We start from the raw sequence: 12284 nt of genomic DNA, 5'->3' as shown, positions 1-12284 counted from the left end.
TGTCTTTTGTTTATACCACAGTTAAATTATAAGTAAAATGACAGTGAATTACTGGTTGTAAATTACAAACACCCAACAACTAAGATTTTCCTGCATGTATAGAAATGCTCAAAAAGATGTAACTTTAGCTAGCTCTACTCCAGTTCCTAAGAACAGGCACTATTGCCCTTCACCCCCAGAATTACGGGACTAGAGAAAGTATGCACAGAATTTCCTGCTCCTTGGGAGATGACAGGCATATTTACCTGCCTTCTCCAACCTTTCATACTTTGATATATCAGCCCCTAGAAAATCACCTGATAGTGGAATTTTGATTTGTAATAAAAAGTACTTATGGTTATTGTTTTGAAGATCTTGCACACTATGGTTATTGTTTAAAGATTTTGCACACTAAACCACAGTGAAAGCAAGAAGGTAGATCATATTTTCAGTGAAAATCATATTTATGAAAAGCAATACATATTTAATTAAAGTATATACTCTTATATGGCTTTCAGCATCATACCAAAACACACACACACAAATCTTTTTTATTGCAATATCTGACCACTTAAAACTTCTGGGAATAAAATTTCTCTATTCCAGTTGAAATATTGACTATTTATAAACATAAACTTTAGCCAAAACAAACCTGGCTAGAGCCAGCTGGTATTTTGCAAAAAAAAAAAAAAAGATGTCAACCTTTCCTAACAATGACAGGCAAATTTTGAGAAAAGCTATCTGATTTGAGACATAATAAAAGAGAGAGGATTTAATTCTGAGAAAAAATTTTCTTGCATTTAGTGATGAGAGCTAGTCCTAGAAAATTAAGTGCCATCATAAGACTTAGACCACTTAAAGTGTGGTCACATGAATTCATGGTTTTCCAATGCCAGGGGTAAAGTTTAGTTTGCTCATCATGCCCAATACTACCATTAAAAATGTCCATGATAAGCAATGGAAAATATTTTCATATTATTAAACAGAATATTAAAATTCTAGGCATGTTATCAAGGGTTCTATTAACCTTGTTTCATGTCTAGATAATTCTTAACAAATATGCAGTTAAACCTATTTAATAGCTTTTTATGTAGCAAATAATTAAGCAAATGGTAGAGTTTCAATTCAGAATTTATTCTCACAGTACAATAAAAATAATCTGAGTACTACTTTAACTTCATGATCAATGATGCAGAATCATGAATTGACCATAGACTGAAATTAAGTGAAACTAGTTTCTGAATAATGTTAGAGAAATACAATATCAAGGCAATGCCTACTTTTTTCTTTTTAATAGATATTTCCAACCACTTCATACAAATGCAATTACATACAGCAAAAATCAGCATCCCTTGTACTGGGATGATGCTAAGATCATTTTGCAATCCAAATGTTCTCGGATCTATGGAAGTGCATCAAGAAAACTGCCAGACTTTCTCTACTACAAGAACTGATGGAAATCAAAATCAGGCAGATTCATGGGAAAGAAGGAATCTTTCCAAGATTCAGGCAGCAAAAATAGATCTGCTGAACTCCTGAATTACATCAGAGCCTAGCTATTCCAGTACAGCGCTGGAAGGTGGAAACCTGGGCCAGCCCCAAGCAGCTGTTTCCATCTCCTGAGGTAGATCTCTCTGAGGCCAGGCTTTGGTCAGCCTGAGAATGAACTCACCCCTCTCCATGCAAACACTGCTCTATGTTAACACCGTCCCATCTTCCAATGCTCCTACCCCAACCATCTTTGACTATCTGAATGGAGAACATATTTTGGAAAGAGGAACTGGTTTATGACATCACTTAAAGCAAAAGGGAAATGAACTGTCAGGAGCTCAGAACTATCCCAGTTCCTCCTAAGGTCCAGTTTCAGAGGATGTGTCCATCCCTCCCAGGGTTTCCCACTTCCCAGTCGGTGCGCAGCCTGAGTTCCCACCTGAAGCTGGCCTTTCCAATACCCTCCCAGAACCTGGAACGCTCCTGCACAGTCTCTCACCTCAAAGGATTTACACAGTAGTCAGACCCTGGACCAGGGATAGCAAAAGAATAGGATCCATCTGGACAAGAGCCTGGACTACAGCCATGCCATGGGAAGTGCCCATTTTGTGCTTAAAACGCTTCAGCTGAATGGCAGGAAAGTGTGGAAATAATTGATTGATCAAGGAAAAGTAAAAATGCCTGTGTAAACTTTGTAAAAGGAGACCACGCCAGCATTTGTACCAAGTGAAACGGAAAAGGCATCGTGTAAAGAAACACAAATACAGCCTGGCCGGGCGTGGCTCAGTGGTTGAGCATCCATCTAGGATCCAGGTGATAGGGGTTCAATTCCCAGTCAGGGCACATGCCCGGGTTGTGGGCTTGATCAATGACCCTCTCATCATTGATGTTTCTCTCTCTCTCTCCCTCTCCTTTCCTCTCTCTGAAATCAATAAAGGTATATTTAAAAAAAGAAACACAAATACAAAGATCAAGACAAGCCTGGCCAGTGTGGCTCAGAGGTTTAGCACCAACCTATGATCCAGGAAATCTTGGTTCGATTCCTGGTCAGGGCACATGCCCCGGTTGTGGCTGCAGGCTCCATCCCCAGTGTGTGTGTGGGGGGGGGTGCAGGAGGCAGCCGATCAATGCCAATGACTCTCTCATCATTGATGTTTCTCTCTCCTTCCTCTCCCTTCCTCTCTCTGAAATCAATAAAGACATCTTTTTTAAAAAAAAATTTTTAAATCAAGACAAGTCAGAGAAGGGTGCTTTCAGCTTGGACTCCACTGAATCTCTGACCCATTCAGGAACATCTATATAAAGGAGATCAAAGAAATTAGAGCTCTATGTCATAGCAAAAAAAAAAAAAAGGCGGTGTGTTTTGGGGAGGTATGAACTTCCCAGTTGCCTTTAGATATATTAATGGCACTATAAATAGCCATCACCTGCTCCTCCTTTTCCACTTAGAAGGGAACAAGCCAGAGCAGGTTTGCATTACAGCTTCAACAGAATCACCGGCAGCTATGTCCTGGCAAAACAGATTTCCAGAGGAAAACTGACATGTTTTCTTCCCTGAAACTTCTGGAACAAAAAGGAGATGCTTTTAGAAATGCTGCTTGCCAATGAGACTGAGCAGAAGTCTCAATCTTTAAGCCCTTTTTGGTCCTAAAAATGGTAAAGAGAGATCAAGATGCCACTCCAGGGAGCACTGGAAGCCGGGCTGGTTATAAGGGCTCCAGGACTGCCCTGAACTCACACCTGCCCTGAACTCACACCCAGGACACAGGATCAAAGGGCACTCTCTGATCTCTGCGTTAAGTGTGAGAGCCCGTTGTGATCTGTGGCATCATCCTCTCTCCCACACTGTTTTTAATTCTGACCTCCCCGTGTTTCAGCAGAAGACAGCATCCCTTCAGCAGTGTGGGGGAAAAGAAAACTACTTTTCAAAGAACCCTATGATGGTTAAGTTTTCCAATGCACAACGTTTGAGCACCATCTGGCTCAGGATATCAAAAACAAACTGCCTAATACCAAAAGCAGCTATTTTGCACACTGGGTGAAACATGAGCAAACATCCACTTCTTTGCTCAGTGGACACAAATGTAGGTGCATATTTATAGTCTAGGTGATATATGTGTGTGTGTGTGTGTGTGTGTGTGTGTGTGTGTGTATCTATAGATGATAGATGATGATAGATAGATGATAGATGATAGATAGATAGATAGATAGATGATAGATAGATAGATGATAGATAGATAGATGATAGATAGATAGATAGATGATAGACACATATACATATGTTTAGTGGAGACATCTCCAGATCAACCACTGGGTAATCGAAGCCTGACCCAAAATCTGCACAAACATATCACAGGCGGTGCAAAAGTTTGAACCACACAAACGGAAGGATCAGTGACAGGAAGTTTACCGCCATCTACAGATTTTTCCCTCACTGCTCAAGGGAGCAAGCCAAGGATTTCTGCTTGAAAAATACAAACTGGCAAAACTGATACCAGCGGCGGGGTGGCATGGCGCTTCTGCTGATGAAATCCACTTTAACAGCCTGTACAAAACAGCACCCACAGTTAACCACCCCTCTAGAAACAGGAAAGCGTCGGGTTGCGACTTACACTCAGGATGCAGCCTCACAGCAGGTCAGCGCCCGTCCCTTTCTGTCTACGGGACTAAATACGCACAGATTTACAGGCAAAGATGTACGACGGTACACTTTTTAAACATTTTCCTCCTTATCAACTACTTTCCCAAGGCAGGCTTCTTACAAAGTTAAATAACACTGAAACGCCGGCGCCGGGCCGAGCGGCGGCCTCCCGGAGCCGGGCGCGGGGGATGGAGCCCCGCGGGCGCGGGCGCGGGCGCGGGCGCGGGCGCGGCGGAGTTCGCTGCGGGAGCGCCGAGGTGGGAACGACGCGCGGCCCGCGGGCCACCTGGCGCACGCCCCGGCAACTTTATTTTGGGCAGAACCGTCCAAGGAAACTTTTTTTCCTGCCGGCAGCCCTGGCCCGAGCCAGGCCAGCCTCGGGCAGGCGGGAGGGGACGGGCGCCGAGGGGGGGGCCCGGGCGGGACGCGGCTGGGCAGGCTCGGTCCCTCTCCTCGCCGCGACCCGAACGCGCGGGCCGGTCCCGCGGGGCAGCCACTCACCAGCTGGAGCGCGAAGAAGACGGCGAGCAGGGCGAGGCAGGCGCCCATGACGATGAGCAGCAGGAACACGATGAGCGGGTGCTGCTGGCTCATGCAGTAGTAGGACTCGTACAGCCAGTCCCGGGACCGCTGCAGCCCGTCGCCGCCGCCGCCCGCCGCCGCCGCCGCCGCCGCCTCGGCGCGGTCCCGCAGGTAGCGGCGGCGCCGCATCGCCTCCTGCCACATCGGGGCGGCTCGCGGGCGCCGGCCGAGCGCGCCCGGCCCGGGCTGCGCCGCCCGCTCCCGCTCCCGCGCCCGCGCCCGCGCCCGCGCCGCTCGGCCGCCCCGCTGCCCGCGCCCGGAGCTGCGCGCGGGGCCTCGGCGCGGGCGGAGCTCGGCGCCCCGGCTGGGCGCTGACGCGCGGGCGAGGGCCGGGCGGCGGCCTCGGGGGCAGCTCCCGACGCCGCCGCTGCCGCCGCCGCGCGGGAGGGCGGGTGCGACGGGGCCCTCGGCCCGCCTCTCCTCGGCCCGCGCCGCCGGGCCTCCGCGCACCTTCGCCGCCCCCCGACGGCCGGGCCGGGCGCAGGCGGAGGCCGGGGGCTGGCGGATGGGAGGAGTGCGGGGCGGCGGGGTGGCACCGGCCGCGCCCCAGCCGGGCGTCCCCTCCTCCCGCCCTCCCACTCAGCCCGGCGAGGTCCACCCCCTCTCCACCGCCAGAGCACAGCCCGGGGGTTCCCGCTCCCTGCCCCCGCCGCTTCCCACTGCGCTCGGAGGGCTGCGGGGGCGCCTGGCCGCCTCGCCACTAGCTCCGGGCGCAACGGGGCGGGATACCCCCACCCGCCGGTGTCCCCCGCCTCTCGGCGGGCTGCCGGGGGTGCAGAGGTGCTCCCAAACTCTTCTCCACTGTGTCTGAGCACGGGAGGGAGGCGACCCCCATCCTTGAGGAGTCCCGACTTCAGAGGACTACGGGGACTTCCTCCTTTTCACTATCCGGGGCACGGAAGCGGGTTCTACTCGCTGCGCCTCGCCCCCCTTCATCCCGGCTCGGCGGCGTGGGCTGCCCGCGCTCCTTCCCGCCACCGCGGAGGGCAGGGGGACTTCCCCGCGGGGGCTGAAAGGGGCTGGGCCGGGGCTCGACGCAGGAGTCCCCTTAGCAGGAAACAGCCCCGAATGCGCCGCGGAGGAGGGGGTGGCTGTGGCCCGACGCTGTACCCCCGCCGGGCCTCCTGAGGCAGCCTCACTTCGTGCTGCACTTTTCAGCCTAAGTCACACCTTGGAGGTGCCTAGTGGGCTAAGTTTTCCGTATCGGAGGTGTAGGGGGAGCTCCTTGGCCCGGCACGGTCCCACGAAGCCCCTCGTGCCCGGTGGGAACGGCCCCGAGGGCGCGCCCAGGGCGGGTGGCTGCGCGCCCCGGCGGGCGGGGTGGGCTCTGGGATTTGCCCCCTCCAGCCGCCGTGAGGGACCCGTAGGGAGAAGCCAAAGACGAAATCGGAGCCTCGCGGGGGCAGCGTCCCCTCTCCACCTGCCTGGGAACCGAGACCGCTGGCCCTGGCCCTGGCCCTGGGTGACAGGGGATCTCATCGCCGCTCTTCCAAAGGAGCCCCTCCTTCGGGAGAATTTTTCATATTCCAGGGTTGTCTGGCCCAAAGACCTGCAAATCTCACCTCCTCCCAAAGCCTAAGGAATCCAAGGCACAGCGACCCTCCCCTCTCCTGCCACCAGCACACCACCCGGGGTGGTGCCCAGGCACGCGCGGTCTCTTCCAGGAGCCGACCATCGGCCAGGACTCAGTTCTGGCACAAGGCAGGTCTCGAAAGCCTCCCTGAACTGTCCGGCTGCCCGCCAGGCCGCCCGGTCTCCCTCCTGAGCAGCGCCAGGCAACCCGGTGCCGTGCGCGGGGACCGGCGCCCAGGCCACGCAGGGACAGGGCGCCGCGAGCCTCCCAGGGGGGTATTTTTAGCAGCAGTTAATGCCTGTTCTGCCCAGGGGTGGCACGACCAGAGGAAGGCACAGTTCTGCGGCCGGTGGCGGTGGGGGGAGTAGGGCTGAGACTGGGAAGAGGGGCTGGGCTCAGCCGCGCGTCCGGACGCTGGAATCTTGGCCCAGGGTCCCGCCCCACCGGGCTCCACCTGGTGCAGGACCTTCCCTCCTGCTCATCACCTGCAGAGGAGAAACGCGAGGAGGAAATGGGTGGGAGAGGATCCCCCCAATGTCTCCTGTTGCTCCCCCAGCCCATATTCCCACCCCCACCCAGTCCTAGCAGTAGAAAGAAACTCGATAATTTGTTGGGTTGTCTGAAAGCTATCCCCCCCTTCCCCCGCGTCATCATAGTCGTTCCCCCTCCCCCCGCCGACCTTTCCATTCACATTACCCCAGACTGTCAGCTGTAACCAGGTAATTCCAATCTCAACCTTTCCTACTGGTCTAAACCCACCCACTGGGCTCAGTTCTTTCTCTTGGACCCGGGGATTCTAGGGGTTCGGCTGAGCAAGCTGCAAAGACAAATCGCGCTTAGAAACTTCCAGAACCCGCGCTCTCCTAAGGAGGCACAGTTGAGTGCGAAGTTGGCTTCTCTTTATTCCTCCAGCTCTGCCCAAGGTCTTTCTGGGTTTTATAAACCAAAATTAATTTTAGACTGTAATAAAGAATATTTTAAAAAAACAAAGAGTTATTTGAGGAAATAGAGCTGCAGTCCAGAAGGCACAGATTCAGGCAGCAACCTAACTTTTCTTTCCCCAGACAAAGGTGAGGCGGCCTTGGGCCAGCCCAGGTTTCCAGTTCTGTCCATTTTGTGTAATGAGGTATCCAAATCTGTACACTTGTGATTGGTCTGACTCTGGAAGTCATGTGTGTCCTAAATGGTTGTTATGGGGCAGGGCGGTCAGGTCTTAGTCCATGAGTCCAGAGAGGAAACCAGAAAGGCCCTCTTAACAGCTTCCACTGGGGGGAAATGAGCTGGGCATGGTGCAGGAGTCAGGAGATCAATCTTAAGTTCTTTCCTGTGCATGGAGTGTGGGAGAAGACCCTCACATCAAATGGCTGCTAGAATTTATTTATTCATAACATTTGGGCCCTGGGTGGACGATCTGGATAGCATCCTTCTGGTTTACATCAAATGAATCTTTCTCCTTGGAGTCCACGGTGTGGGCAGAGCTGCACATCGCCAGTCCTTTCCTGTTGGAGCAACACACTCATCATTCATCTCCTTTCCAGTTCTTGCTGCTTCTACACCCCTTGTGTTGATAAACATGTGCTTTCACCCACTCAAGAAGGGAAGAAAAGTAAATAATCTGTCATTTAGGTGTCTGGGGAAAAAAGAACTGAAAGTCTTGTAAGGGAAATGTAAAGGTTTAATTATTATTTTCTCCTTCATTCTAGTGAGGAAGTTGGGTATTTTTAACAACCAGTGTCTATACCATATGTATATGCACCAAATGCTAAAGGGGTTGCTGTAAGACTTTCAGAGGATTTTGTAAATTCAGGGGCAAACTATAATTAGACTCTGAACAGAGGGAATTTTGCACTTAACACTTAAGACATTTTTTAGAACTTATTCTTTCATTAGCTTCTTCAACAAATATTTATTTTTTGACTACCATGTGCCATATGTTCAGAAAAAAAAAAAAAAGAAAAAAAAGTACCTATCCTGGGACCCTCGTAGGAATTTCCAATGTACTACTTTGAAACAGAAGGCTAAAAAAACAAACAAAAATCAACATTCATCTCCATCTTCCTCCCAACAATTTAAATCTCATCATCATAGAAAAAGGCCATAGAAGGAACAGAATATAAAATATCAAAGATCTGTCAGGCTTCTCTAAGGTTTTGTTGGGGTTTTTTTGTTTGGTTTCCGCTTTGGTGCTGATTTTTATGGGGACCTCTGTTGTTGCAGTATGTTTAATACAAAATAAAATGTGAGTCAGCACAATCATTATAGTTATTCTATCATTATGCCTTTTTAAAATACCAAAACAGTTTCTATTTGAAAGAAAAAAATTAATAATAACCCACAAACAGTATGAAGTGGAATGAAAAAATGTCCTTTGGTACAAAGGCGGGAGCGTGAAGTACAGACTTCTGCAACTGAAGGGACCCCCCAAGGTGCCATCTACTTCATCTTTGAGGTATCGGGGCTGCTATGCCAATGGTAATACACGGAGGGCAAGGGGTTCTTCCATAAATTTACTCCATATCAACTTATTTGTGACAAAATGCTCAAAGAAACTGACTGTGGAAGCTCTAACTGAGCCAAAAAAGGGATAAGCATTAGGAAGGAGACTTCACTTTTCCTGCAACGCTAGAGGGCAGCCCTCTATCCTGGGAAGCCAGCAGGCAGGCAGGTGTATGGGTGCATGACTTGTGCTATTGCACAGGGCTGCACACTTGCTTTAAGGATCTGCTGTCACCATCTTGAAATTCTTGGTAATTTCTGAACAGGAAGTCACACGGATTCATTTTGCCCTGGACCCTGCAAATTAGAGAGCCGGCCCTGCCAGCTGATGACAATGAACAGAACTCCCCTCTCTGCGTGCGTGCAGAACCTCCGGGTGCAGAATTGAGGACAAGCAGGCAGGGACCCCCTTAATCTGGTCATCTTTCACACACACTGGGACACACCTGAAGGGTGATAAATCTGGTAAGTGATCATGCTGCAGGACAGGTTTTTGAATCAGCGGCTTGTGCTTTAAAAGAACTCATCTTCTAGTTCCTATTCCAAATCCAGGTAGATTAGCTCAGTCAATAAGGGAGCTGTTATGCCCCTCCCAAAGTCACAGTGCTTTGATTAAATAAAGGCCGGCCGGCAAACTGTGCCAAGGACGGACACGGACAAGTGCCAACCGGGAGCGCATTGTAAGGGCTGAGCACAGAGTATTTCCCTGTATATTCGTTTTCCTCTCTGGCAAATACATCACCGAAATTTATATAATAAAGTATGAACAGTATGTCAACAGATTCATTATCACCATGAAATATGTCTTGTGTACCCAGATAACATTTACATTTTTATTGAACCAGACTCTGTGGATACGAGAAACCACACACTGCCATAGAGTATGGCTCCAAGAAGTCTCATTAGCTCTTTGAGCTCACTAAGGAGCTCTTTCGCAGTTTAGTTTTTAGAACATCAAAAATAGTGGCTGAATGTAACATTGACGCATTCGTTTTTCCCTCTATTCGGTGCGGCATGATACCGATATGTCTTTGAAAGATCCCACTTGCTTGACTGATTGGATAAATTACTTCTCAAGTGGCAAAATTGAAATAAATATTTCATAGAATCATCTTTGAAATCTGAGTTCGAGTAATGTATTGGGATTTAGGGTCCTGAGTATGTGAGAAGTTGGTACAAGTGTTTTAGAACCCCGCTTCCATTCCAAAGCTTGTTACTAGAACTTCTTCCAAAATCCACTGAGACACTGGAATTCTTTCCATGAGCACTGGGAGGAGGGAGAAGAGGTTAATGACTAATCTGTCTCCAGCACGTCTGCAACCTTGTGAGAAATATTGATTTCCCTGCTCTTGCTCAGAGAATGGGATCTAAAAGCAATGACTCATGGAGCAGAGGTGTGTGCTCAGGATCTGTTGCTGGGGGAGGTACAGGAAGAGGGCGCCTAGTTAGCAAGCTTAAGCGGATCATTCAGATACCTGGACTTTTATTTGTATATCCTTTTAGGTGTCCTTTAAAATAGTCAATGAAAGAATAGATTAATTACACTGTGAAATTGATATAAATAATGTCCTTTGAGGAAAAGAAATGGTCTCTATAAAAAGCAATGCTGAAACATAATTCATGAACATTTTTGCCCAATTCTGACTTCATTCAATTCAGATAACTACTTAACTAGCTTGAGATTTTAAGCCACTCTACCATTGTTCGATTCACGATTTTATATTTGATTTTGAAAATAAATTAAACTTGCTGCTTGTATTATTCCACACTGTTGGAATAATTGTCAATATTCTTATAATAACTTTCTTAAAGTGTTGGATTATTGCCTTAGCCTTATACCAACTGTAAATCCTCATAAGCCATAAAGATCTCTGAGCTTCAGTTTATTTACCTGTAAAGTAAGAAGAATGGACCAATTATTTTAAGCATCTTTCAAAACATGTTAATATTACCCTGGGCTGGGGAAAAGGGTGGCTTTTAGTCAACTTTTTTACATCAAGGGGGAGGAAATGACATTTAACAAAAATAAGTGAACTTTAACCCTCCCACCACCACCAAAAAAAAAGTTGGTTAGGTTGTATGTGAGCATTTGAGAGCAAATCCTATTTCTTTGGGGTAAATGCAAGAAGGAGAGAGAATGTTTCAGTGGTGTGCCATGGCAATTTAGTGGACAGGTACAAACTTCTTTTTGTTTTGAGGTGATCTGTCTTCCCTCACTGGAAGGTAAACTCATGAAGGGCAGAAGATTTTGTTTCTTTTGTTTACTGTTATATATCTCTATTCCTGAAATTTGCAAAACACATAGTAACTGCTTAATACATGTGTGCTAGATGAATGAATGAGTAATTGAAGATATAGGATAATGACATCCTTTTTAAAAAAGTACAGTTGACAAATAATATACGTACATTATTTTAATCGGAACTTCATTTGATAGAAATGTTGCCCAGGTCCTAAGAAGGTAATATGTATATGTTTTCTATTGGCACTTTGTTCATATTTCCAAAAAATCTCAGCATGTTTTCAAATCCCAAAAAGGCAAGCATCCAGGCTTATTTTGTAGTCTGTTTTTATAAAAGCACATTCCTATCAATATGGACAAGGATTTCTAAACACTGTGTTCTTTTTAAATAGAATGTTTAAATACATAGATATATAGTGACTACATTTTAATATAAAAACTAGCTAAGGAAAAGACTGTCATGGTAATAAATGGTATCTCAAATGGAGAATCGATTGGACCTGCTGAAGGAAATAGAATCTGCTTTGTGTTGCTCAGGAGCCCCCAGAGCTGCATGTCCGCAGCTCCCCCTTCAGGGCCTGTGCTGCCTGGAAAGTGCTAGGGGGAGGTTGCTGAGTTCAGGAGCCCACTGCCTTAGATTAAATAACCTCCAAATGGCCAGATACGGTTAATGTGGCGACTCTATGTAGACAGGCTGTGTTTGCATTGTTCCTGGGAAACGCTGGAGACATTTTCACCCTCAGCAGGCTAAAGAAATAAAAAGGCAGTCTTAAACCTAGACCCTCATGCGTAAAACAAGTGTCTTTCCTCCCTGCTGGGGTACAGTTGCTCTTCGAGTCTAAATACGTTCTCCTCAAGAGCCAACAAGTGGAAAGCTCATCTTAAAAAAAAGACTTAGAAAATTTAAATATACTAATATTAAACTGTTTAGACTAAAATATTAAAAGTGGATGTCAGGCATGGAGGTTGCTCGATGTTGATTCAATTTGCTTTATAGCAAGTCTCATTAGAGCACCAAGCAGCCACTTCCCTTAAGATCTAAAGTTTGCAATTAAGTATCCAGTTACAGTACTGTATTTGCTTTTCTTATATATAAAATATGTAGTTATATTTACTCTTATTAAATTTACAACTTTATTTTTTTTTTCTGTAATACATATGTAGTCCTGTAGTTATTTGAGTTGTCTTGTTTTTTTAACCAGTTGGAAGCTTTTCTGTTTCATAATTGTCTGATGATTGATTGAAAATCTACCCACTTCCCAAGGATTATTGAATTAGTG

The 12284-nt window shown here is 47.4% G+C and overlaps 1 protein-coding gene across 1 annotated transcript in view; it reads right to left on the bottom strand.

The window, feature by feature from the left end:
- Window positions 1-4837, bottom strand: part of ADCY2 (adenylate cyclase 2) — a gene marked incomplete at its 5' end in the record, with an annotated part of 295855 nt that extends 291018 nt beyond the window's left edge. The window contains one exon of the mRNA XM_081133157.1: window positions 4613-4837. Within this exon, the coding sequence (XP_080989283.1) occupies window positions 4613-4837 (225 nt within the window). The remainder of the gene's footprint in view (window positions 1-4612) is intronic.
- Window positions 4838-12284: the final 7447 nt, after the last annotated feature.

Source organism: Miniopterus schreibersii (assembly GCF_964146895.1).
Source record: "Miniopterus schreibersii genome assembly, chromosome: 3".
Taxonomy (NCBI): Eukaryota; Metazoa; Chordata; class Mammalia; order Chiroptera; family Miniopteridae; genus Miniopterus; species Miniopterus schreibersii.
This window is presented reverse-complemented; position numbering and strand designations above follow the sequence as displayed.